Source organism: Hyla sarda, chromosome 4 (genome assembly GCF_029499605.1).
Source record: "Hyla sarda isolate aHylSar1 chromosome 4, aHylSar1.hap1, whole genome shotgun sequence".
In the NCBI taxonomy this organism is placed as follows: Eukaryota; Metazoa; Chordata; class Amphibia; order Anura; family Hylidae; genus Hyla; species Hyla sarda.
This window is the reverse complement of record NC_079192.1, coordinates 399,167,169-399,192,831: the sequence shown is the minus strand read 5'-3', so window position 1 is coordinate 399,192,831 and position 25,663 is coordinate 399,167,169. Positions and strand designations below refer to the sequence as shown.

General features: G+C 44.3%; 1 protein-coding gene across 1 annotated transcript in view; it reads left to right on the top strand.

The window, feature by feature from the left end:
- POLR3B (RNA polymerase III subunit B) overlaps positions 1–25,663 on the top strand; it is a 129,620-nt gene that overhangs the window by 2,749 nt on the left and 101,208 nt on the right. The window contains exons 2-9 of the mRNA XM_056569913.1: positions 501–533; positions 979–1,035; positions 1,667–1,731; positions 3,922–3,997; positions 4,177–4,277; positions 4,902–4,993; positions 7,434–7,551; positions 18,287–18,395. Coding sequence (XP_056425888.1) covers positions 501–533; positions 979–1,035; positions 1,667–1,731; positions 3,922–3,997; positions 4,177–4,277; positions 4,902–4,993; positions 7,434–7,551; positions 18,287–18,395 — 651 coding nt within the window. The remainder of the gene's footprint in view (positions 1–500; positions 534–978; positions 1,036–1,666; positions 1,732–3,921; positions 3,998–4,176; positions 4,278–4,901; positions 4,994–7,433; positions 7,552–18,286; positions 18,396–25,663) is intronic.

The following is a 25,663-nucleotide window of genomic DNA, read 5'->3' as shown; positions in this document are numbered from 1 at the left end:
CCCCATGACTGTGCCAGCGGTATGCACCCTTCCCCCATGACAGTGTGCCAGCGGTATGCACCCTTCCCCCATGACTGTGCCAGCGGTATGCACCCTTCCCCCATGACAGTGTGCCAGCGGTATGCACCCTTCCCCCATGACAGTGTGCCAGCGGTATGCACCCTTCCCCCATGACAGTGTGCCAGCGGTATGCACCCTTCCCCCATGACCGGAACAGATTTAACAATGTATTAAAAAAATATATATAATGCTGTGGTCCTACGCCCTTCCCTCTGTTCCTTACTTCTTCTAACCTACAGAATGTGTGTTAGTAACATGTGGGGGCAGATGCCAGTGCCTACCATTATATCACTGCCAGCAGTTTTCTCGAGGGACATTATTATCCTGTGTCAGTGCCCAGTTTATTGGGCTTCCATTACTCCCTGCAAAATCACTTCGAAGACGTTTTTCCATGTTTTGTCCTTCTGTTATTTATAATCTATGTACTTTTTGTTTTGCAGGAAAAATGGAAATTACTACCTGCTTTTCTAAAGGTAATTTTTTTTTTTTTAAATTTATCTCCAAGCCACTAATAAATATATAAATAAATGTTATATATGTTTTTCTTTTCTTTTGTGTACAATATATGGTGTCTCACAATCCTTTCTGATTTGATGTAAGATCTGTGCTTGAAGTGCCCCTTCACCTGCTGCTCCACCTCCTCTCTCGCAGCATGCAGTAAAGCACAGAGCTGGGACTTGTTGGTGTAACTTTGCACAAAACACCTGTTGGCCTTTCTTGTCAGTCTATATGGCAGTGTTACCCAACCAGGGTGCCTCCAGATGTTGCAAAACTACAACTCTTAGCATGCCCGGACAGCCTTTGGCTGTCCGGGCATGCTGGGAGTTGTAGTTTTGCAGCAGCTGTAGGCACCCTGGTTGGGAAACACTGCTTTACTGTAACTCGATTTTATCAATCTGCTGTTTTTATGTTTTCCAGGTGAAGGGTCTGGTCAAGCAGCACATAGATTCATTCAACTACTTCGTCAATGTGGAGGTAGGTTGTCCCCTCATGCTGAATGGTGCTGTACTAGAGATTACGGCGTCTGGCTTGTCAAGTAGAGTTTATACTGCAAAATGCACCAACGGAGTAGAAGTGAGAAAGTCTAGGTAGTACCGCAACTAGAGATGAGCGAACTTACAGTAAATTAGATTCGTCACGAACTTCTCGGCTCGGCAGTTGATACTTATCCTGCATAAATTAGTTCAGCTTTCAGGTGCTCCGGTGGGCTGGAAAAGGTGGATACATTCCTAGGAAAGAGTCTCCTAGGACTCTATCCACCTTTTCCAGCCCACCGGAGCACCTGAAAGCTGAACTAATTTACGCAGGATAAGTCATCAACTGCCGAGCCGAGAAGTTCGTGACGAGTAGAATTTACTGTGAGTTCGCTCATCTCTAACCACAACCTTTGTGTGTGTGTGTGTGTATATATGTGTGTATATATATATATATATATATATATATATATATATATATATATATATATATATATATATATATCTCTATCCCCACTACGGTTTATATTAGTAATTATGAGTCCACTACAGTAGTACTATTATTTCTTAAGACTATAATTTTTTTTATACTTGTTTAAATGTTTTGTAATGACTTCTATTTTACTCATCAGATTAAAAAAATAATGAAAGCCAATGAGAAGGTGACGAGTGATGCCGATCCCATGTGGTATTTAAAGTAAGTCCATGCTTGTGTCACAAGTGGTTTTGCAAATGGCTTTGGGTTAAAGGGGTACTCCGCTGCTCAGCGTTTGGAACAAACAGTTTCGAACGCTGGAGCCGGCGCCTCGTGACGTCATAGCCCCGCCCCCTCATGATGTCGCACCCTTCCCCCTCAAAGCAAGTCTATGGGAGGGGGTGTAAACTAGGGGATCGGGTACATATACACTTCCACTTGGAATTGATTCATAGGATTTTGGCACAGTAGAGTATAGTTCACTTCTGGCACTTTATTTACTGTGTGGTATTATTTTTTTTGTAGAATATACTGTACAGGGTTAAACATGGATTTAAAGGGTACTCCGGCGCTTAGACATCTTATCCCCTATCCAAAGGATAGGGGATAAGATGCCTGATCGCGAGGGTCCCGCCGCTGGGGACCCCGTGTGATCTTGCACGCAGCACCCCGTTTATAATCAGTCCCCGGAGCATGTTCGCTCAGAGTCTGATTACCGACGACCACAGGGCCGGAGCATTGTGACGTCCCGCCCCCGTGTGACGTCACGCTTCACCACGCTCTATGCAAGCCTATGGGAGAGGGCGTGACAGCTATCACGCCCCCTCCCATAGGCTTGCATTGAGGGGCAGAGCGTGACGTCACACGGCGTGCAAGATCACGGGGGTCCCCAGCGGTGGGACCCCCGCGATCAGGCATCTTATCCCCTATCCTTTGGATAAGGGATAAGATGTCTAAGCGCCGGAGAACCCCTTTAAGAAAAATAAATGGACACTGTCACTACTTTTACTAAGTTTTACTGCCACCTGCTGACAAACACATGAATTAGAGGCTAATGTAATGCGTTAAGAATTTTTTTCTCGACCATGGCTTGATAAGTTCTTTTTAGCACTCCAGGGATCATGGTGACGCTGGCTACATTTGGAAGTAGTGGTACAGCTTGAATGAGAGAGTGATCACACTGCAGGTGTTTGGGATGTATTTTTAGCCCTTATCAGGAAAAATGAGCTCTAGCAGATAGCAGTCTGGAAAATGTAGATTTCATAGCAACATTAAAGGGGTATTCCAGGAATAAAAAAAACAGGCCTTTTTTTTTTTTTTTTTTTTAAATAAATTACTAATAAATAAATACAAAATTTTTAAATAAATCATAAATCACATTGTGCACCTCTGTATTTTTTCCTAAATTACCTTAATTTTAAATTCAGCACCTAAATATCTGAACGGGGAAGGCATTGTCTCCAATTGTAAAATTATACGCGACAGGGAGAACGGCGCCCCGTTCAGGCATTTAGGTGCCACGTTTAAGATTAAGGTCAATGGGGAGGCCCTTTATTGTTGCTATTAACTCTACATTTTCCAAATGGCTCTCTGCAAGCGTTAGCTTTTTATGATACGGCAGGGAGAACGGCGCCCCGTTTAGGCATTTTTTGGCGCTAAGCGCTGGCATTTAGTGCTTCGCAATAATTTTTCATAAAATTTACATTACAATTGGAGGTTCGCTTTAACAAAATTAACAAAGGAAAACAAATGCAGGGCTGAGTTGTATATAATATTTAAAAAAATGTTTTCAGTGTAAACCTGAACCTTCACTTTTAAATGTAAAAGCTATTGCAGTGAGTTAAAGGGGTACTCCGGTGGAAAATGTATTTATTTATTTAATTTTTTTTTTTTAAACCAACTGGTGCCAGAAAGTTAAACAGATTTGTAAATTACTTCTATTGAAAAAAATCCTTTAATCCTTCCAGTACTTTTTTGGGGCTGTATACTACAGAGGAAATGCTTTAATTTTTGGATTACTCTTCTGTCACGACCACAGTGCTCTCTGCTGACCTCTGCTGTCCATTTTAGGAACTGTCCAGAGTAGCATATGTTTGCTATGGGTATTTTCTCCTGCTCTGGACAGTTCCTAAAATGGACAGCAGAGGTCAGCAGAGAGCACTGTTGTCATGACAGAAGAGAAATCCAAAAATTAAAGCATTTCCTCTTTAGTATACAACCCCTAAAAAGTACTGGAAGGATTAAGATTTTATAATAGAAGTAATTTACAAATCTGTTTAACTTTCTGGCACCAGTTGGTTTAAAAAAAAAAAAAAAAAAAATTTTTTCCACGTGAATACCCCTTTAAAAAGTAACTTTAGATTAAACCCTCGGGATTAAATTGTATCCCTTTCGTTTTTTTTTTTTTTTCAGGTACCTCAATATATATGTGGGTGTTCCAGATGTGGAAGAGAGCTTCAATGTGACCAGACCAGTATCGCCGCATGAGGTATATACATGAGCTTTTTGCAATGAACACATGTTGTCTGGGTTATGGTGTTCACATACAGACTGTGATAGGGTCTGACATGGGCTAGGAGAACATATTTGGATATTTTAACTGTATATTTTATTTTATTAATTTAATTTAATTTATTTTATTTAAAATGAATTTTTTTGCTATTTCAGTGTCGTCTCAGAGATATGACCTACTCGGCACCAATTACAGTTGATATTGAGTACACAAGGGGCAGCCAAAGGATTATCCGAAACGCCTTACCTATCGGCAGGTAATAGGATAACGTACTGTGTGATCTTGAGGTCCAGTCTGTTGCGGACTTTGTTCCAGAACAGTCTGTAATCCTTACATTTAGCATCATTGTTTCCCCCCTACGGGTAGCACACTGCTCTGCAGCTATACACACTTCTATACCATAAATCACTTTTCAGTAGCTTTTCCCAGTAGTTTTAAAGGGGTTATCCAGGAAAAAACTTTTTTTTTTTTTTTTTATATATATCAACTGGCTCCAGAAAGTTAAACAGATTTGTAAATTACTTCTATTAAAAAATCTTAATCCTTTCAGTACTTATGAGCTTCTGAAGTTAAGCTTGTTCTTTTCTGTCTAAGTTCTCTCTGATGATACGTGTCTCGGGAACCGCCGAGTTTAGAAGAGGTTTGCTATGGGGATTTGCTTCTAAACTGGGCGGTTCCTGAGACACGTGTCATCAGAGAACACTTAGACAGAAAAGAACAACCTTAACTTCAGAAGCTCATAAGTACTGAAAGGATTAAGATTTTTTTAATAGAAGTCATTTACAAATCTGTTTAACTTTCTGGAGCCAGTTGATATCTATATAAAAAAAAAGTTTTTTATTGGATAACCCCTTTTTAATGACCTTTTCTTTTTTTACAGAATGCCGATCATGCTGCGGAGTTCCAACTGTGTTCTCATGGGCAAGACTCCAGCGGAATTTGCCAAACTGAATGAATGTCCACTGGATCCAGGTGTGAATGAGAAGTGCATTACATACAGCAAGGTTTATACAACAGTATTTCCCAACCAGCGTGCCTCCAGCTGTTGCAAAACTACAACTCTCAGCATGCCCAGACAGCCTTCGGCTGTCTGGGCATACTGAGAGTTGTAGTTTTGCAACAGCTGGAGGCACGCTGGTTGGAAAACACTTATATAACATGTTACGTATTAGTCTTTCCTATAAAAAAAACAATTTTAATTAGAAATCTATCCAGATTTAGAGTTTCCAGGAATAAAACAGACTCATACTTGCCGAAACAGTCTCCTCGAAAACGATGAAACGGTCATCTGCAGACATTTGTTTCAGACTTCTAGCCCTTCGGCAGTACAGAGAGTGAACACCTGCTTACACATAAGCATTTCATAATTGACGTTTCAATTCTTAATGGGATTTTGCTGCACAGTTCACACTGCCTAATTTCCGACACGGAAATTCGGCAATCCCAATTCCGCCAAAAGAAAAAACATGTTCATTCATAGGAACATAGAACATGTCGGCAGATAAGAACCATTTGGCCCATCTAGTCTGCCCAATAATCTGAATACTATGAATAGTCCCTGGCCCTATCTTATATGGAGGATATCCTTATACCTATCTCTATCTTATATGAAGGATAGCCTTATACCTATCCCTATCTTATATGAAGGATAGCCTTATGCCTATCTCTATCTTATATGAAGGATAGCCTTATACCTATTTCTATCTTATATGAAGGATAGCCTTATGCCTATCTCTATCTTATATGAAGGATAACATTATGTCTATCCCTATCTTATATGAAGGATAACCTTATACCTATCTCTATCTTATATGAAGGATAACCTTATACCTATCTCTATCTTATATGAAGGATAGCCTTATACCTATCTCTATCTTATATGAAGGATAGCCTTATACCTATCCCTATATTATATGAAGGATAGCCTTATACCTATTTCTATCTTATATGAAGGATAGCCTTATACCTATCTCTATCTTATATGAAGGATAACCTTATACCTATCCCTATCTTATATGAAGGATAACCTTATACCTATCTCTATCTTATATGAAGGATAACCTTATACCTATCTCTATCTTATATGAAGGATAACCTTATACCTATCTCTATTTTATATGAAGGATAGCCTTATACCTATCTCTATCTTATATGAAGGATAGTCTTATACCTATCCCTATCTTATATGAAGAATAGCCTTATTACCATCGAGACCTTCTATAATATCACTAATGAAGACATTAAACAAAATTGGTCCCAGTACAGATCCCTGAGGTCCCCACTGGTGACAAGACCTTGCTCTGAATATTCTCCATTGACTACAACCCTCTGTTGTCTGTCACTCAGCCACTGCCTAATCCACTCAACAATATGGGAGTCCAAGCACAATTACTGTAGTTTATTTAGAAGTCTTTTTAGGGAATTCCACAGCAGAATCCCTTTTGTTTTAATGGGACTTATTATTATTATTATTTTTTTTATTTCCCCCCCCCCCCACACATGAATGGCACACAAAATAAGCGCTGATTCCGCAAGTGTGCAAACATAATTCTGCTTGGAATAAATGTATTAATGGCCCTAATCAGAAACAATACGCCTTTCCCAACTCTGGGTACGTTTACACTTAAAGGGGTTGTCCACCATAAGGGGATTTTAGAACGTACCTGCTAGACAGTAATGGAAATGCTTGGGAAGGATCTGCGCTTGTCTTGGAGCTAAATGGATATGTTGCGAGATTACCATAGCACTATAACTATTTTGTTGTGAACTCTGTATTTCCTGTTGGAGTTTGTCCTCTCAAACTACAAATCCCATAGTTCCTTGTTTGCAAGTGTGACGCCACTTTTCTCCCTCCCACCCATCAGCCACCCCACCCATTGAAACACAAATGAGCTGCATTCCATTCAAAAGACCAGCTTTTTCTAACCAGCTGTTTTAGAAAATACAATTAGTTGCAGAATGATATCTCTCCCACCCAGCAGTCGCTTCACCCATTGAAGCAGGACACTCTCCCTTTGCATACCTGACTAGTGATGTCATGTCTCGGCTGCACTCTTACCTGAGTAATTTTGTATGCTTTTAACTATAAATATTGGTGCGAAAATCATCAGAAGAATTGTGAGACCACCTTCACACACAAGTAAAGACACAATCTTTACAGCCCTTGTAGCATAGTCAGATAAAAAAAAAATCCTGGAATACCCCTTTAATAACTCGCAGAGGATTTTCACCACCATTCATTTCAATGGGTCCGCTGGCAATCCGCAAAGCTGCTGCTATCGCGGATTTTCCGTATACCCATGGTGAATATTGTAAATAGTAACAAAAGATTATCATTGCGTGAACGTGCCCTAAAAGTGTGAAAAAAATTTGATTTTAATTTAATAATTTTCCTGTTTTTTTTTTTCCACAGGAGGTTACTTTATTGTTAAAGGAGTAGAAAAAGTAATCTTGATTCAGGAACAGCTCTCCAAGAACAGGATTATCGTGGAGGCTGACAGGAAGGGGGCCGTGGGGGCCTCGGTTACAAGGTACGGTTCAGGAAATTGTATGTAAACGACATGACTAGTTTTCCTTCATAAAAAATACCTAAAGGCCCTTTTACGTCTACAGATAACTGTCCAATACGGACGACAGAAAACTGTGTACGAGGTGATGGGCACTTGTTGACACCGTTTAGACAGCCTTACTATTGGGGGAGAACTTCACTTTATTTTTGTCGCCAGTTATTAGATACACAAAATCAATATGTCCAAGCAAACGCCATTGTCTACATCAGTGTTTCCCAACTAGGGTGATTAAACTAAACAGACTACCCTGGGGTAGTAAGAGGCCGTATAACCAACCAACTAAATAACTAACCCCCAAGGCCTAAGCCCGGGGTATGAAAGCCCTATTGCTTACCCCTAAAATATATAATTTATTTCATAATATTAATACAGATCCCAACAAAAAAGGGAGCTATCTCCACTTAATAACGAGGTAGCCCTGCAGTGGCTACCTATTGTAAGGATCACACTGGTATCACTTAAAATACAACACTATTGCCGCCTCTACATGTTTCGCCGCCTCCGCGGCTTTCTCAAGAGGCAACGGTGGTATATGACATTTGGCAGCTTTCATTGCCACCATTGCCTCTTGAGAAAGCTGCATAGGCGGCGAAACGCGTAGAGGTGGCAATAGTATTGTATTTTAAGTGATACCAGTGTGATCCTCACAATAGGTAGCCACTGCAGGGCTACCTAGTTATTAAGTGGAGATTGCTCCCTTAAAATGAGTCGAATTGATACTAGGGTCACTTGGTTATCAGTTTTAACCTATCTTTTTTGTTGGGATCTGTATTTTAATATTATGAAGTAAAAGATATATTTTAGGGGTAAGCAATAGGGGTTTCATACCCCGGGCTTAGGCCTTGAGGTTTAGTTATTTAGTTTCCCAACCAGCCTTCGGCTGTCCGGCCATGCTGGGAGTTGTAGTTTTGCAACAGCTGGGGGCAACCTGGTTGGGAAACACTGGTCTACATGCTCCTCCTGCTGTACAGACCACCCAGCATCCCGCTTTACAGGGCCTTTCTGTTCTGCACATTGTCACTGCTTGTACTAATTGTGGTGGTTCTCAACCCGGGGTACAAGTACCCCCAGGGGTACTTCGCAGTTCTCCTGGGGGTACTTGGAAAAAAAAAAAGTAATGGCAGCCACAGCCACTGGTCTGGACCACTTTGAAAGAAATGGTGGGCTGACATCACTGCACTGAGGAGCGGAGCAGGAGGACAGCAAAGAAGAAGCACGGGCACTGGGCTGCTGTGGGCAGTAACTACCATCAGCTTTGTTGCTCCACTGCCCCTGTAGACCGAGGACCTAATACTATGAGCCATAACAATAGGTCACCAGACCAGAGGAGCAGTGGAGCAACAAAGCGGGACAGTATGGGGGCAGTTTGGGGGCCTACAGCTAAATTTGTGGGCACAGAGGGGACCTAACAACTTTATGGGGGACGCAAAGCGGATACTATTGCCATGTGTGACAATAAACATGGGGAGTTTGTAAATAGGTGGGTATTGTACTGCAGAAAGGAGTCTAAAATGTTCATTGGCTGGTTCTGTGGAGAAGTCTTGTATGGGAGAAATCTTAAAGGGGTATTCCAGGAAAAAAAACTTTTTTTTTTATATATCAACTGGCTCCAGAAAGTTAAACAGTTTTGTAAATTAGGCAAAAAACAGAGATATCAATGTCCGGCACTGCTGCTGACCACCAAAAGGACCTGGATCTAGGGTGAATAGGAGTAGTCCCCGAAGCTAAGGTAGTGCTCTGACTTGTAAGACAAGTCAAATACAGTGTGCAAGGAGAAGGTGAAAATTCATCATGGCCAGAAGAAGCTCGACTACCGAGTGAAACAGATTCTGTCGCCTGACAGTGAATACCCCCCTCCATGTGATCCTCTCTCCCCTTTCGCACAAAGTTTTGTATGTGAGTATTTAATAAAGAAGCAACCCTGAAAAAAGAAGCCTTGGTGAGTCTGCCGACTTTTTTCACCTTCTCCTTGCACATTAGTTTTGTAAATTACTTCTATAAAAAAAATCTTAATCCTTTCAGTACTTATGAGCTGCTGAAGTTGAGTTGCTCTTTTCTGTCTAAATGCTCTCTGATGACAAGTGTCTTGAAAGCTGTCGAGAGTAGAAGCAAATTCCCATAGCAAACCTATTCTCCTCTGTGCAGTTCCTGAAACAAGCAGAGATGTCAGCAGAGAGCACTGTTTCCGGACAGATAAGAACAACTCAACTTCAGCAGCTGATAATTATTGTTGGAAGGTTTAAGATTTTTTAATTGAAGTATTTTACAAATCTGTTTAACTTTCTGGAGCCGTTGATCTAAAAAAAATTTTTCCCCCTAGAATACCCCTTTAATGGCGGTCTAGGCCAGATAGTGAAGGAAAGAAAAGTAAACAACTCAAGTTAGAGAAGACGTCACCTGTAAATCGCTGGACTGGGGAGATAGGGAGAGGAACAGGGGGCCTGTTATAGAAGAAAAGTAGTAAATAGTAAAGCATATACATTATACTATAATCATTACAAAATGTCTCTAATATGGGGGTTGGGCTGTCAAGGGTAGAGATGAGCGAACTTACAGTAAATTCGATTCGTCACAAACTTCTCGACTGGGCAGTTGATGACTTATCCTGCATAGATTAGTTCAGGAAAGAGTCTCCTAGGACTGTATCCACCTTTTCCAGGATAAGCCATCAACTGCCGAGCCGAGAAGTTCGTGACGAATCAAATTTACTGTAAGTTCGCTCATCTCTAGTCAAGGGGGCAAAAAAGGTTGAGAACCACTGTACTATTGCCCAAGGGCAGTGGTTACTGGGCATGCATGGGAACGCCCCAAGGATGATGGAGGTACACACACACTGTAAATTGGGATAGTGAAATTCCTAAAACAAACCACATGACCTATGTAAGGGAGACTAAGGCAGCCCCTGATATCAGATGACCACACTGAACACAATGGGGAAGATTTATCAAAACCGGTGTAGAGGAAGAGCGGTGCAGTTGTCCATAGCAACCGATTAGATCACTTCTTTTATTATTCAGAGGCCTTTTTAACCCGATAACGACCATGGACGAGTATAGACGTCCAGGTTGGCGGCTGTTCCCGCACCTGGACGTCTATACTCGTCCATAGTTCTCGTGGGTGCTGCCCAGTGCACCCACGAGATCGCGGCAGGGAATCGGGAACACAGCCAGGACCCTGCTGCACTGCCAGGACCGAAGTAAACTTCGGTCCCGGCAGTTTTAACCCTTACAGCCGCGGTCGGAAATGACCGCGGGCTGTAACTGTTATGACAGAGGGAGGGAGCTCCCTCTGTCTCCTCTGCAGCACCCCGCAGCGCGATCACGGGGTGCTGTGTGTGGCCGCACTGCCGGGAGTGAAGATCACTTCACTCCTGACAGTTTAACCCCTACAGCCGCGGTCAGAAGTGACCGCGCGCTGTAAGGAGTTCTGACAGAGGGAGGGGGCTCCCTCTGTCTCTCCTGCAGCACCCCGCATCGCGATCGCGGGGTGCTGCTGCATACCTGGGCTGCCGGGGGTCCTAAAAGACCCCCAGGTCTGCCCTGGGTATTGCCTGAGAGACATGTCCTAATATGCATATAACTGCAATGCTTTGGAATACTAAGTATTCCAAAGCATTAAAAAGTGTAAAAATAAATAAAAATTTAATAAAAGTGTAAAAAAAAAATAAAAAAAAATAAAAAAAATACATTTATTAAATGAATCTAATAAAAAAAAATGCATAATGTGTAGGATCGCATTGGCGGACATTCGCAGCATGTAATATGCTGCGGATGTCCACCATGTGATCCTACACATTATGCAGCAGTCACGGTAATGAGCTCGCTGCTGCGGCTGGGTAGCTTTGTGTGTCCACTCATAGCGGCGGATTTCCCGCCAGCAGTCATGAGCGGACACACTGAGCTACCCAGCCGCAGCAGTGATGGATATATTCGCCATGAGCGGGTGCTTATTCCCACAACATGGCGGATATATCAATCAGGAGCCTTAACTGTCACAGACAGACGCGTTATACTGCCAGCCGACCAAGGACCAATCAGAGTGGTCCCTGGTGCAGCCAATAACTTGTAGGGGTGCGGTATATAAATGGGGTCACTTGTGGGGGTGGGGGTACTGTTCTGCCCTGAAAGCCAAATGGCGCTCCTCTGCTTCTGAGTCCTACCACGCGGCCAAGGAACCATATATGGCCAAAGCGGGGGTATTTCCAAACATGGGACAAGCAGCTAAATAAAATATAGGGTGCATTTCTTTCAATATCAGAAGTGATGTACAAAAAATATGCCCCCCAAATGATGCATTTGTGAAAAATTGCAAATTTCGAATTTTTAACACTGACTTTGTAATAATTCATGCCAAAAAACTATGGTGTTAAAATACTCACTGTACCCCCTAGCGAATACCTTAAGGGGTCTAGTTTTTAAAATGGGGTCATTTGGGGGGGGGGGTGTTCCTATGTTCTACTACCTTTTAATTTCTGCAAACCTTGCATAGCACATAAAAAAAGATGTACTTTTCAAATTTTCAAAATTTCAAGTTAAATTGTTAGGCTTCTAACTAATTTAAAATGTTAATTAAAAACTAAAAAATGACGTCAAAATAAAGTAGACATCTGAAAGTATAAGTTTCATAAACTATTTGGTCAGTAAGTATAAATATATGCCACCTATTAGTGTTAAAATAGCAAAAAATCTTAATTTTTTGTAAAAATGTCATGATTTTTTGCATTGTAAATAAAAACTACAAATGATATAGGCTTACTTTTACTATGTAAAAGAGGAGAAAAAAAGAAATTCACTGCAATTAGTAGCACACCCAAAAAATTCATATTCAAAGAATTTTTATTATGCTCAAAAAATACCGTATTTATCGGCGTATAACACGCACTTTTTAGGCTAAAATTTTTAGCCTAAAATCTATGTGCGTGTTATACGCCGATACCGCCCCAGGAAAGTCAGGGGGAGAGAGGCCGTCGCTGCCCGCTTCTCTCCCCCTGCCTTCCCTGGGGTCTAGAGCCCTACTGCCGGCCCTTCTCACCCCCTGGCTATCGGCGCCGCTGCCCGTTCTGTCCCCCTGACTATCGGTACCGGCGCCGATAGCCAGGGGGAGAGAAGGGGCAGCGGCACCCATTGCCGGCGCCGCTGCCCCGTTGCCTCCCCCCATCCCCGGTGGCATAATTACCTGGTCGGGTCCGCGCTGCTGCAGGCCTCCGGCGTGCGTCCCCGGCGTCGTTGCTATGCGCTGAACGGCGCGGCGCATGACGTCAGTGCGCCGTGCATAGCAACGACGCAGGGGACGCACGCCGGAGGCCTGCAGCAGCGCGGACCCGACTCAGGTAATTATGCCACCGGGGATGGGGGGAGGCAACGGGGCAGCGGCACCGGCAATGGGTGCCGCTGCCCCTTCTCTCCCCCTGGCTGTCGGCGCCGCTTCTCTCCCCCTGGCTATCGGCGCCGGCACCGATAGTCAGGGGGACAGAACGGGCAGCGGCGCCGATAGCCAGGGGGTGAGAAGGGCCGACAGCAGCGCTCTAGACCCCAGGGAAGGCAGGGGGAGAGAAGCGGGCAGCGACGGCCTCTCTCCCCCTGCCTATCCTGGGGGTATATCGGGGTATACACGCGCACACACGCACCCTCATTTTACCATGGATATTTGGGTAAAAAAAGTTTTTTACCCAAATATCCTTGGTAAAATGAGGGTGCGTGTTATAGGCCGGTGCGTGGTATACCCCGATAAATACGGTATTAAACAGCAGAACAATATGTTGCACACACATTACTCAGTACAAAAGGGGTTTAAAAACATCTAAAAAACTGACTCAAAAGAGCCAGTGCACAACCTAGGAGAGGGGCCATGAACCCCCTCTCCTAAAGACACCCGTCCTCAATACACAATACAATGTAAAATAGCCTCCACAGTACTGGAGCCTGCCAGCCTACTTGCTCAATAAATGATGAAGAATGCACAATAAAAGTATAGTTTGTGTTCATTAAGAACACTGTAATCTTGATACTTGAGAAATATGGACATGAAGCAAGCGTCCCAGACTGGAGTGAGGCAGTGTTGAATCCACAATGCGAAAACAGAGGACGGGGTCACAAGCTACTTTTACTATGTACATGAAGGACAACTTGTGACAAAAAAACCAATGTCAGAATTATCGTGATTGGCAAAACGTTACCAGAGTTATTCTCTAATAAAGACAGACATCCCCGATTTGAAAAAACAGGCCTGGTCTTTCAGGGGCGTACAGGTTTATTTGCATTGGTCCTTAAGGGGTTAAAAGTGAAAGAAATCTGGTTGCTATGGGCAATTGCACCACTCTTACTCCACACTTGTTTTAATAAATCTCCACTATTAAGGTTTCGAAGTGCAGAAGTATTTAGTTGCGTTTACAGTGTGATTTCCCTTCCCATAATATCTGTATGGGGGAAATGTATGATGTACCGTATTTTTCGCCATATAAGACGCTGCGGCACATAAGACGCACCCAATTTTAAAGGGTGAAAATCTAGAAAAAAAGAATCTGAACCAAATGTAAAGTATAGGACAGTGATCTTCAACCTGCGGACCTCCAGATGTTGCAAAACTACAACTCCCAGCATGCCCGGACAGTCGTTGGCTGTCCGGGCATGCTGGGAGTTGTAGTTTTGCAACATCTGGAGGTCCGCTGGTTGAAGACCACTGGTATAGGAGGTAATATTCACGTGCCCCCGCCACTCCGAACCCGTCACCGCTGCCCTGGATGTCGCCCTCCATCGCTGTTGCCGCCTCCCCGGGGTGTCCCCGTCGCTCCGAAACGTCTGATACCCGGTATCCTCGCTCTCCGTCGCCGCCATCACGCCTCTACGCACGCTGCTCCTATTGGATGAGGGGATGGCGTGCGCGACAACGTGATGACGATGGAGAGCGCCGGCCATGCAGGGGATCCCGGCACGGAGCAGACACCGAGGAGAAAGGTAAGGTCCCTCCCGGTGTCCTGTAAGCTGTTCCGGACGCCGCGATTTCACCGCGGCGGTCCCGAACAGCCCGATTGAGCAGCCGGATATGTGTCACTTTCACTTCAGATGCGGCGGTCAGCTTTGATCGCTGCATCTGAAGGGTTAATACAGGGCATCACCGCGATCGGTGATGTCCTGTATTAGCCGCGGGTCCCAGCCGTTGATGGCCGCAGAGACCGCCGCCATATGACAGGGTTTTAATGTGTATTTGCCGTATAAGATGCACCAACTTTTCCCCCACAGTTTTGGGGAAGAAAAAGTGCGTCTTATACGGCGAAAAATACGGTAATAGCAGGGCTGTGAAAATTATCGGTCTGGGATTACCCGATGGATTGATGTGAGTGTATAGGGTAAACATTGTTTAATTGGAAATCAATAACTAAACAAAATATCCTTCTGCAAACAGAAATTTGTGTCCAGATGGGAAAATTTTCCTAACCAGCAAAAGGGTCCTTAGTCTTTGTATCGATCCCTGTATAAGGACACATTCTTTAAAGGGGTACTCCAGTGGAAAACCTTTTTTTTTTTTATATATATATATATTTTTTATCAACTGGTGCTAGAAAGTTAAACAGACTTTTTAATTACTTCTATTTAAAAATTGTAATCCTTCCAGTACTTATCAGCTGTTGTATGCTCCTCAGGAAGTTCTTTTCTTTTTGAATTTCCTTTCTGTCTGACCACAGTGCTCTCTGCCGACACCTCTGTCCATGTCAGGTACTGCAAATCCCCATAGCAAACCTATCCTGCTCTGGACAGTTCCTGACATGGACAGAGGTGTCAGCAGAGAGCACTGTGGTCAGACAGAAAGGAAATTAAAAAAGAAAACAACTTCCTCTGGAGTATACAGCAGCTAAGTACTGGAAAGATTTAGGTTTTTTTAAACAGAAGTAATTTACAAATTTATATAACTTTCTGCCACCATTTGATAAAAAAAAGTTTTCCACTGGAGTACCCCTTTAAGACTTAGGTCCTGCGGCTTTTAGCTGTTGCAAAACTAGAACTCCTAGCATGCCCTGCCACCCTGTGGGGAGTTGAGGTATTGCAATAGCTGTAGAGCCCACTTTTCTCTAAAAGGCCAAATCTGGTATATAGTTTAAAGCTATATTATGTTTCAAATTTACTTATCCCCTATCCCAGTGTTTGACAACCAGGGTGCCTACAGCTGTTGCAAAACTACAACTCTTAGCATGCCTGGACAGGCGGAAGTTGCAGTTTTGCAACAGCTGGAGACACCCTGGATGGGAGACACTGCCTTATATAAAGGATAGGGGATAAATGTGATATCTAAAGGGGGCTGCAGGACTGCTGCAAGACCTCCAGAATAGCTCCCCGACTTATTTTGCTTTGAATGCTCAGCACGTGCACCACTGCGCTCCAATTCCTTATCAGTGGAACTGCCAGAGATAGGGTATGTTCACACTACGGAATTCACCTCGGAAATCCGCGAGCGGAATTCCGCAGTGTGAACTTAACATTAGTGCAGTTTTTCTCAATTCCAGTCCTCGGGGCCCCCCAACAGGTCATGTTTTCAGGATTTCCTTAGTCTTTCACAGGTGACATAATTCTGGTCAGTGAATCAGGCATCACCACAATTATATCACCTGTGAAAGACTAAGGAAATCCTGAAAACATGACCTGTTGGGGGGCCCCGAGGACTGGAATTGAGAAACACTGCATTAGTGGGAATGGGTCTCCGCGAGACTCGTTCACACTGCGGAAGTTCAGCGGCGGACAATTCCACCCTTGAAATTGTTCCGTGCAAAGAAAGAACATGTTCATTCTTTGCGCGGAAGTCCGCGAGCACTGCATAGCCTTCAATGGTGACGGCGCAGTGCCGCGCAGTCCTTCCGTCTGCTGCCAGTCTGAATCTCCGCTCGCTGAATTCAGAGAGTGGAGATTCCGTTCACACTCTGTAGTGTGAACATACCCATAGAGTACAGTGGTTCCATGGACATTGAATGAAGCGGCGGTGTCTGTGCCAACCTGCCTCTGCATTTAAAACAAATTAGTTATGTTTCCCAACATGATCTTACCCTTATACCCTTTGCTGTGGTTAAGGAATAAGTAAATATTAGTCTAATAAAGTGTCCCAACCCAGCAGCCATCTCTCCAGCCAACTGTGTCAATAGACAGCAGGAGGCACAGCAGGAGGCACAGCATGTGGCCCGGAATGCTGATAAACCTGCTGCAGATTGCAATGCAGATTGTGACTGCATCCCTGTTGTGCTGTTCCTCTGTTAGTCCCCCTGGAAATGTATGAAATACATTTACAACTGGGCTTTACCATTCTACTTGTCAATTAGATGAACCCAATACATACTTGGCACTGATTGGACAGCGCCAGCATGTGTAAGCGGAAGTATTAGCACCCAATTTTCAGAGTATTTATTACCAAGAGAAATAACTGAGGAACAGGGGCAGCCATCTAAGCAAAGATGCTCCAGAATTATTGGATTTCCAGCATTCCGCTGCCGACCAATATGGTATCGTCCTTCGCGGTGCATGTTGGTGGATACTTTATTCAGAATTCTGGGATAGCTGAATGTCACACAGGGTTACAGCCATAGATGGCAGTCTATGTGTTTTAGGCTACTAAATGGCTGTTCAGGGAGCGATTAGGGGACACTTATACCTGATTACATCACGTTACATGAGACATCCTGGCTTCTTTTTTGTATTTTTAATTTTTATTTTTAATTTTACTGCCTCCTAGATACCATAACACATTTGTCCAGCCCTACACCAGTGGACATGTTACCTGTGGGTTCAGGTTCACATCATCCAGGGGGAAATGGGACCAAACTGGGCTGGGCTCTCCGTCCCCTTTGTATACCCCATCGTTGCTACATTTTAGGGATACTTGGGAAAATTGTGTTTTTAAGGCTTTATTTCATTGTATTTCATTGTACAGTGGTCCCTCCATTTACAATATTAATCGGTTCCGGGACGACCATTGTATGTTGAGACCATAACTCTATGGACATCTGGTAATTGGTTCTGAAGCCACCAACATGCCATCCAAAAATAGGAAAAAGTGAGGATTAAACAAAAATAAGTAGATAATATAGATAAAGCAAATCCTTACATATAAAAGTAATAAAGATCTGCTGGGAGCTGTAAATCACTCGTCTATGTAGAGGACAGGAGCTTCTTCAGGGTCCTGTACAGAACACAGTGTCCTAAAAAAGTAACATGGAGCCGCCCTCACCTGGTGTCCAAAGGAGCAGCTAACCCTGGTACAGGTAAAGAGTACAGAACATGTAGTACCTCCCTGTACTGTAGGGGGCGCTACCAGACACCAGTCAGTGCATACACTTCAGTAATACAGGTAAAGAGTACAGAACATGTAATACCTCCCTGTACTGTAGGGGGCGCTACCAGACACCAGTCAGTGCATACACTTCAGTAATACAGGTAAAGTGTACAGAACATGTTGTACCTCCCTGTATTGTAGGGGGCGCTACCAGACACCAGTCAGTGCATACACTTCAGTAATACAGGGGTTTTACCAGTGAATGCCCATTCTGATTGGTCGGTTCTTCTAGTCATTGACACGTTTCACAGATCTGGACTGTCCATAGCATTGTATGTAGAGTCTGGTTTCAAGTTACAATGGTCCAGAAAAGATCATTGTATGTTGAGGCCATTGTAAGGATCACTGTTGTGGGATCACTGTATTTCTTGTCTGTCTTCTGCAGCTCTACCCATGAGAAGAAAAGCAGAACCAACTTAGTGATGAAACAGGGACGATTCTATCTGAAGCACAATACCTTGTCAGAAGACATTCCTATTGCCATTATATTCAAGGTGAGTTCAGTATTTACTGCCTCATCTATCTTACAGCGTATATCTTATAATGTTTAAATGGGCACTGTCAAATATAAAAACTGTTTATATGTTGTACATCTTGGCAAAACAAATCAAATTTTATTAAAGAAAACTGCCTATGAAATCCCACCACTGGGGGGTCCCCATACCTCCTGAGTCCCACAACAGCATGAGGGTGTCCAAGGGTCATGGACACCTGATGGTTGATTGACAAGGCTGCAGGAGGAACACAGTTTGCACCAATACTGCTGTAACACAAGTTTTACCAAACATGTGCCTCCAGCTGTTGCAAAACTACAACTCCAAGCATGCCTGGACAGTCGAAGGATGTCTGGGCATGCAGGGAGTTGTAGTTTTGCAAAAGCTTTAGGCACACAGCTGAAGGCAACACTGCTGCAAAAAAAAGTTATCCAAACATTCTACCTCCAACTATTCCAAAACTACGAGTCCCAGCATTACAGGACTGGCAAAGGAGGATACACATGATTGACAGGAAGATGTAAGTTATACACTCACCATATTGTCTTTGGTGGTAGAGTACAGACAATCTCCAATAATCATTGTTTGTGTGTGTACAGCATAAATCCAGAGATGAAAAGGTTACAGGGCAGGGCTGCCATGCTCCTCCAAGAGCAGTGAGTCAGCAGATTGAGGGAGAGGAAGAGTAATCACAGTGAATGCATGAGAAGTACACGCCCCCTCCCTTTGAGACAACTGAAAAGACATTGAGCAGCTGTAATATGCTTTTTTTTTTGTGAAATATTGACATTAAAATTACATGTACATGATCGTAATGAGTAACATATAACAGTTTTTTTTTACGTTTTAAAGGAAAACAGTCACGCGTTCACCCGCACTATAACCCGACTTGGACTGCTATACCTACCTGCAGTCCGGAGCCAAAGCTTGCGCTTTGAGGCTAGCCCGCATGCTGGATTTAAATATTAATTGGTGCTGGTCACGTGAGCGCTCCTGCCTACTGAGCGCTCACGTGACCAGTGCTGCCGGCCGGCCCGTCTCAAAGCGCAAGTCAGCGCTGGAAGAGGGGGATCTTTGGAGGATTGGGGCTCTGGACTGCAGGTAGGTATAGTATAACAAGCATCGGTCTCCTGTTCACCTGCACTATAACCCCCTGTGTATCGGGTTATAGTGCGGGTGAACGGGTGACCGTTTTCCTTTAAAGGACAAGTTTCATGCCCTAAATTACAGAAACACTTATCCCATATCCGCGCCACAGCGCTCAGTGGAAACCCCCCCCCCTATCCAAAACTTATCCCCTATCCTGCGGGTAGGGGATACGTTTTTCTGTAATTTAGGGCATGAGACTTCTTCAAGATTTAAGGATTTAAGCAGCTTTTTTGCTTACAAAAGTCCCACGTGCCCCTAAGCAATTTTTTGTGTGACTTTTGTGGGTAAGCAAAAAATACCAATCTGCCCTACCTAAGCAATTTACAGTTTTTACTTTACAGTGGTCCAGGATTTATCATTGCGAAAGTCGCACATAAGCAAATAATGTGCCAAGTACAATGGCACGGAAGTAGTCTCATCAAGCCATTCCCTATGTTATCAGATATTCATCACATATTTATCACAGGGCCCATTCACAGTACGGAATTTCCAAAAAGAGAAATTCCGGTGCAACAGCCTCCTATTGTCTTCAATGGGATTCTGCTGCACCATACACACTGAAGAATTTCCACTTTAGTGTGTTTTTTTTTTGGCTGAATTTCTTGCAGAATCCATTGCTGCCAGTGGTGACTGCGCAGGTTCCTGGTGTGGGAGGATTTTGGCGGCTCCAGCAGTACACAGAATTTTTGCCCAAAATATCTCTGTAGTGAGTATAGGCCCCAAGGCCGGGTTCAAACGTGCACAGCTCTGGATGGAAAATTCCCATCCAGAGCTTTAGTGCGGTCAGCGCCAAATGGATCGGCGCTAGGACCGCGCAGACATAGCTGTCGCCATAGACTGCAATGATTCCGCCAAAACATTGGGAAGGTTCAGTGTTCTAGCAGATTTATTTGTTTGGAATTTTCTGTAGAGAATTCTGCAGTGTGAATAGGTTTACCGAAAACCCATTCACATGCATGCTAAGCTTCATGCAGCAGAATTTCCGACCGAAATTCCTGAGCGGAATTCAAGTCCGAAATTCTGTCATGTGAACTCGACCTTAGGCGTGCTCACACAGAGCATACAGTGGGGCAAAAAATAGTCAGCCACCAATTGTGCAGGTTCTCCCACTTAAAAAGATGAGAGGCTGTAATTTTCATCATAGGTATACCTCAACTATGAGGACATGAGGAAAAAAAAAGGTGGAAAATAAGTATTTGGTTAATAACAAAAGTTCATCTCTTTACTTTGTTATATACCCTTTGTTGGCAATGACAGAGGTCAAACGTTTTCTGTAAGTCTTCACAAGGTTTTCACACACTGTTGCTGGTATTTTGGCCCATTCCTCCATGCAGATCTCCTTTAGAGCAGTGATTTTTTGGGGCTGTCGCAGGGCAACACATACTTTCAACTCCCTCCAAAGGTTTTCTATGGGGTTGAGCTCTGGAGACTGGCTAGGCCACTCCTGGACCTTGAAATGCTTCTTATGAAGCCACTCCTTCATTGCCCAAGCGGTGTGTTTGGGATCATTGTCATGCTGAAAGACCCAACCACGTTTCATCTTCAATGCCCTTGCTGATGGAAGGAGGTTTTTACTTAAAATCTCACTATACATGGCCCCATTCAATCTTTACACGGATCAGTTGTCCTGGTCCCTTAGCAGAAAAACAGCCCCAAAGCATGATGTTTCCACCCCCATGCTTTACAGTAGGTATGGTGTTCCCTGGATGCAACGCGGCATTCTTTCTCCTCCAAATACGACGAGTTGAGTTTTTACCAAAAAGTTCTACTTTGGTTTCATCTGACCATATGACATTCTCCCAATACTCTTCTGGATCATCCAAATGCTCTATAGCAAACTTCAGACAGGCTCAGACATGTACTGGCTTAAGCAGGGGGACAGGTCTGGCACTGCATGATTTGAGTCCCTGGCGGCATAGTTTGTTACTGATGGTAGTCTTTGTTACTTTGGTCCCAGCTCTCTGCAGATCATTCACTAGGTCCCCCAGTGTGGTTCTGGGATTTTTGCTCACCATTCTTGTGATCATTTTGATACCACGGGGGGAGATCTTGCATGGAGCCCCAGATCAAGGGAGATTAGCAGTGGTCTTGTATGTCTTCCATTTTCTAATAATTCTTCCCACAGTTTCTAATAATTCCTCCCACACCAAGCTGCCTGCCTATTGCTGATTCGGTCTTCCCAGCCTGGTGCAGGTCTACAATTTTGTTTCTGGTGTCCTTCAGCAGCTCTTTGGTCTTGGCCATAGTGGAGTTTGGAGTGTGACTGTTTGAACTTGTAATCAGTATAAAAGACACCTGTCCACAACCTCAAACAGGAGCCATTAATACAGGTAATGAGTGGAGGACAGAGAAGACTCTTAAAGAAGAAATTACAGGTCTGTGAGAGCCAGAAATCTTACTTGTTTGTAGGTGACCAAATACTTATTTTCCACCATAATTTGCTAATAAATTCTTTAAAAATCAGACAATGTGATTTTATGGATTTTTCTCTCATTCTGTCTCTCATAGTTGAGGTATACCTATGATGAAAATTACAGCCTCTCATCTTTTTAAGTGGGAGAACTTGCACAATTGGTGGCTGACTAAATACTTTTTTACCCCATGTATACACTGTGGATTTTCTGCAGCTGGGGGCAGGGTTCCTTTTTGTATGTAGGCAGAAACAATAGTCCCTGTAAGTGTAATTATTGATTTTCGGATGTAGATTTATCTGTTGTAGATTTTCCAGCTGTGAATCTGAACCATTTAAAGATACCCTAAAAATAAATAGTATTTTGTTGGATAACCTCTTTTAACCCCTTAAAGGGGTACTCCGCCCCTAGACATCTTATCCCCTATCCAAAGGATAGGGGATAAGATGTCAGATCGCCGGGGTCCCACTGCTGGGGAGCCGCGGGATCCCCGCTGCGGCACCCCGCTATCATTACAGCACAGAGCGAGTTCGCTCTGTGCGTAATGACGGGCGATACAGGGGATGGGGCAGCGTGATGTCACGGCTCCGCCCTTCGTGACATCACGGCCCATCCCCTTAATGCAAGTCTATGGGAGGGGGCGTGGCGACTGCCACGCCCCCTCCCATAGACTTGTAGTGAAAGGGGCGGGCCGTGACGTCACAAGGGGCGGAGCCGTGACGTAACGATGCTCCCGTCCCTGTATTGCCCGTCATTACGTGCAGAGTGAACTCGCTCTGTGCTGTAATGATAGCGCAGTGCCGCAGCGGGGATCCCGGGGCTCCCCAGCAGCGGGACCGCAGCGATCTGACATCTTATCCCCTATTCTTTGGATAGGGGATAAGATGTCTAGGGGCGGAGTACCCCTTTAAGGACGCAGGGCGTACCTGTACGCCCGGAGTCTGCTCCCTTTCTATAATGTGGGGCCACAGCTAGCGGGTCGGGACCTGTGGCTAATAGTGCGCGGCACTGATCGCGGTTTAAAGTTGATTGCCGCGTCTAAAGGGAAAGTAAACTAGCTCAGTGGGCTGTTCGGGACCGCCACAGCGTCCTGAACAGCTGGCAGACACAAGGAGGGTCTTCCTTCTGCATCGCTGATCGCCGAATGACTGCTCGTGCCTGTGATCCAGGCATGAGCAGTCAAGCTACAAAATCATTGATCAATGTTAGGGTGCATTCACACCACGTTTTGTTCATACGGGTGCTGGATCTGGCGGGGGAGGGGCAAACCAGGTGCTCCCGTACCCTGGCCGGATCAGCCCTTGACTCCATTTACTTTAATGATCCGACCGGAGTCAAACGGTGACTCCGGTCGGCTCAGTTTTGACCCGTATGCGGTTTTGGACGGGACCTAAAACCGTAGTATACTACGTAAGATGTCTAGGGTTGGAGTACCCCTTTAAGCCAGATGTTTGGTAGCAAGACACAAACACTATTCTCTCCGGAGCTTTCCTGTCAATGCTTTTCTTGGAACCTCAGGCTGGAGTGAATATTTACAATTGCACAATACTGTACATGATGATTGTACTGAAAGGCGATTGCCCATGCATGATCATTGTACAGGAAGGGGATTGTGCACTCATGATCATTGTACAGGAAGGGGATTGTGCATGCATGATCATTGTACAGGAAGGGGATTGTGCATGCTTAATCATGGTACAGGAAGGGGATTGTGCATTCATGATCATTGTACAGGAAGGGGATTGTACATTCATGATCATTGTACAGGGAGGGGATTGCGCACGCATGATCATTGTACAGGGAGGGGATTGTGCATGCATGATTGTACAGGAAGGGGATTGTACATTCATGATCATTGTACAGGGAGGGGATTGCGCACGCATGATCATTGTACAGGGAGGGGATTGCGCACGCATGATCATTGTACAGGGAGGGGATTGTGCACGCATGATCATTGTACAGGAAGAGATTGTGCATGCATGATCATTATAAAGGAAGGGGATTGGTCATGCATGATCATTGTACAGGAAGGGGATTGTACATTCATGATCATTGTACAGGAAGGGGATTGTACATTCATGATCATTGTACAGGAAGGGGATTGCGCACGCATGATCATTATAAAGGAAGGGGATTGTGCATGCATGATCATTGTACAGGAAGGGGAATGTGCATGCATGATCATTGTACAGGAAGGGGATTGCGCATGCATGATCATTGTACAGGAAGGGGAATGTGCATGCATGATCATTGTACAGGAAGGGGATTGCGCATGCATGATCATTGTACAGGAAGGGGATTGTGCATGCATGATCATTGTACAGGAAGGGGATTGTACAGGAAGGGGATTGTGCATGAACAATCATTGTACAGGAAGGGATTGCGCATGCATGATAATTGTACAGAAAGGGGATTGCGCATGCATGATTGTACAGGAAGGGGATTGCGCATGCATGATCAATGCACGGGAAGGGGATTGCACATGCATGATCATTGTACAGGAAGGGGATTGCGCACGCATGATCATTGTACAGGAAGGGGATTGTGCATGCTTAATCATGGTACAGGAAGGGGATTGTGCATTCATGATCATTGTACAGGAAGGGGATTGTGCATTCATGATCATTGTACAGGGAGGGGATTGCGCACGCATAATCATTGTACAGGGAGGGGATTGTGCACGCATGATCATTGTACAGGAAGGGGATTGCGCACGCATGATCATTGTACAGGGAGGGGATTGCGCACGCATGATCATTGTACAGGGAGGGGATTGTGCACGCATGATCATTGTACAGGAAGGGGAATGTGCATGCATGATCATTGTACAGGAAGGGGATTGCGCATGCATGATCATTGTACAGGAAGGGGATTGTACATTCATGATCATTGTACAGGAAGGGGATTGCGCACGCATGATCATTATAAAGGAAGGGGATTGTGCATGCATGATCATTGTACAGGAAGGGGATTGTGCATGCATGATCATTGTACAGGAAGGGGAATGTGCATGCATGATCATTGTACAGGAAGGGGATTGCGCATGCATGATCATTGTACAGGAAGGGGATTGCGCATGCATGATCATTGTACAGGAAGGGGATTGTGCATGCATGATCATTGTACAGGAAGGGGATTGTGCATGCATGATCATTGTACAGGAAGGGGATTGTACAGGAAGGGGATTGTGCATGAACGATCATTGTACAGGAAGGGATTGCGCATGCATGATAATTGTACAGGAAGGGGATTGCGCATGCATGATAATTGTACAGGAAGGGGATTGTGCATGCATGATCATTGTACAGGAATGGGATTGTGCATGCATGATCATTGTACAGGGAGGGGATTGCGCACGCATGATCATTGTACAGGAAGGGGATTGTGCATGCATGATAATTGTACAGGAAGGGGATTGCGCATGCATGATCAATGCACGGGAAGGGGATTGCACATGCATGATCATTGTACAGGAATGGGATTGTGCATGCATGATCATTGCATGTGCAGCTACCTCCCCTCTAGGACCAGGAGGCTGTTTCCCAACGATTGTGTCTCCCAGCATTCCTGCAGTTTTGCACCAGCTGAAGTTGTAGTTTTGCAACACCTGGAGGCGCACTGGTTGGGAAATACTGTTGTAGGGTACAAACCTCACTTGGGGAGAATAGTGCAGGTGTCTGACCAAACCTAAAAATATAATAAAATACC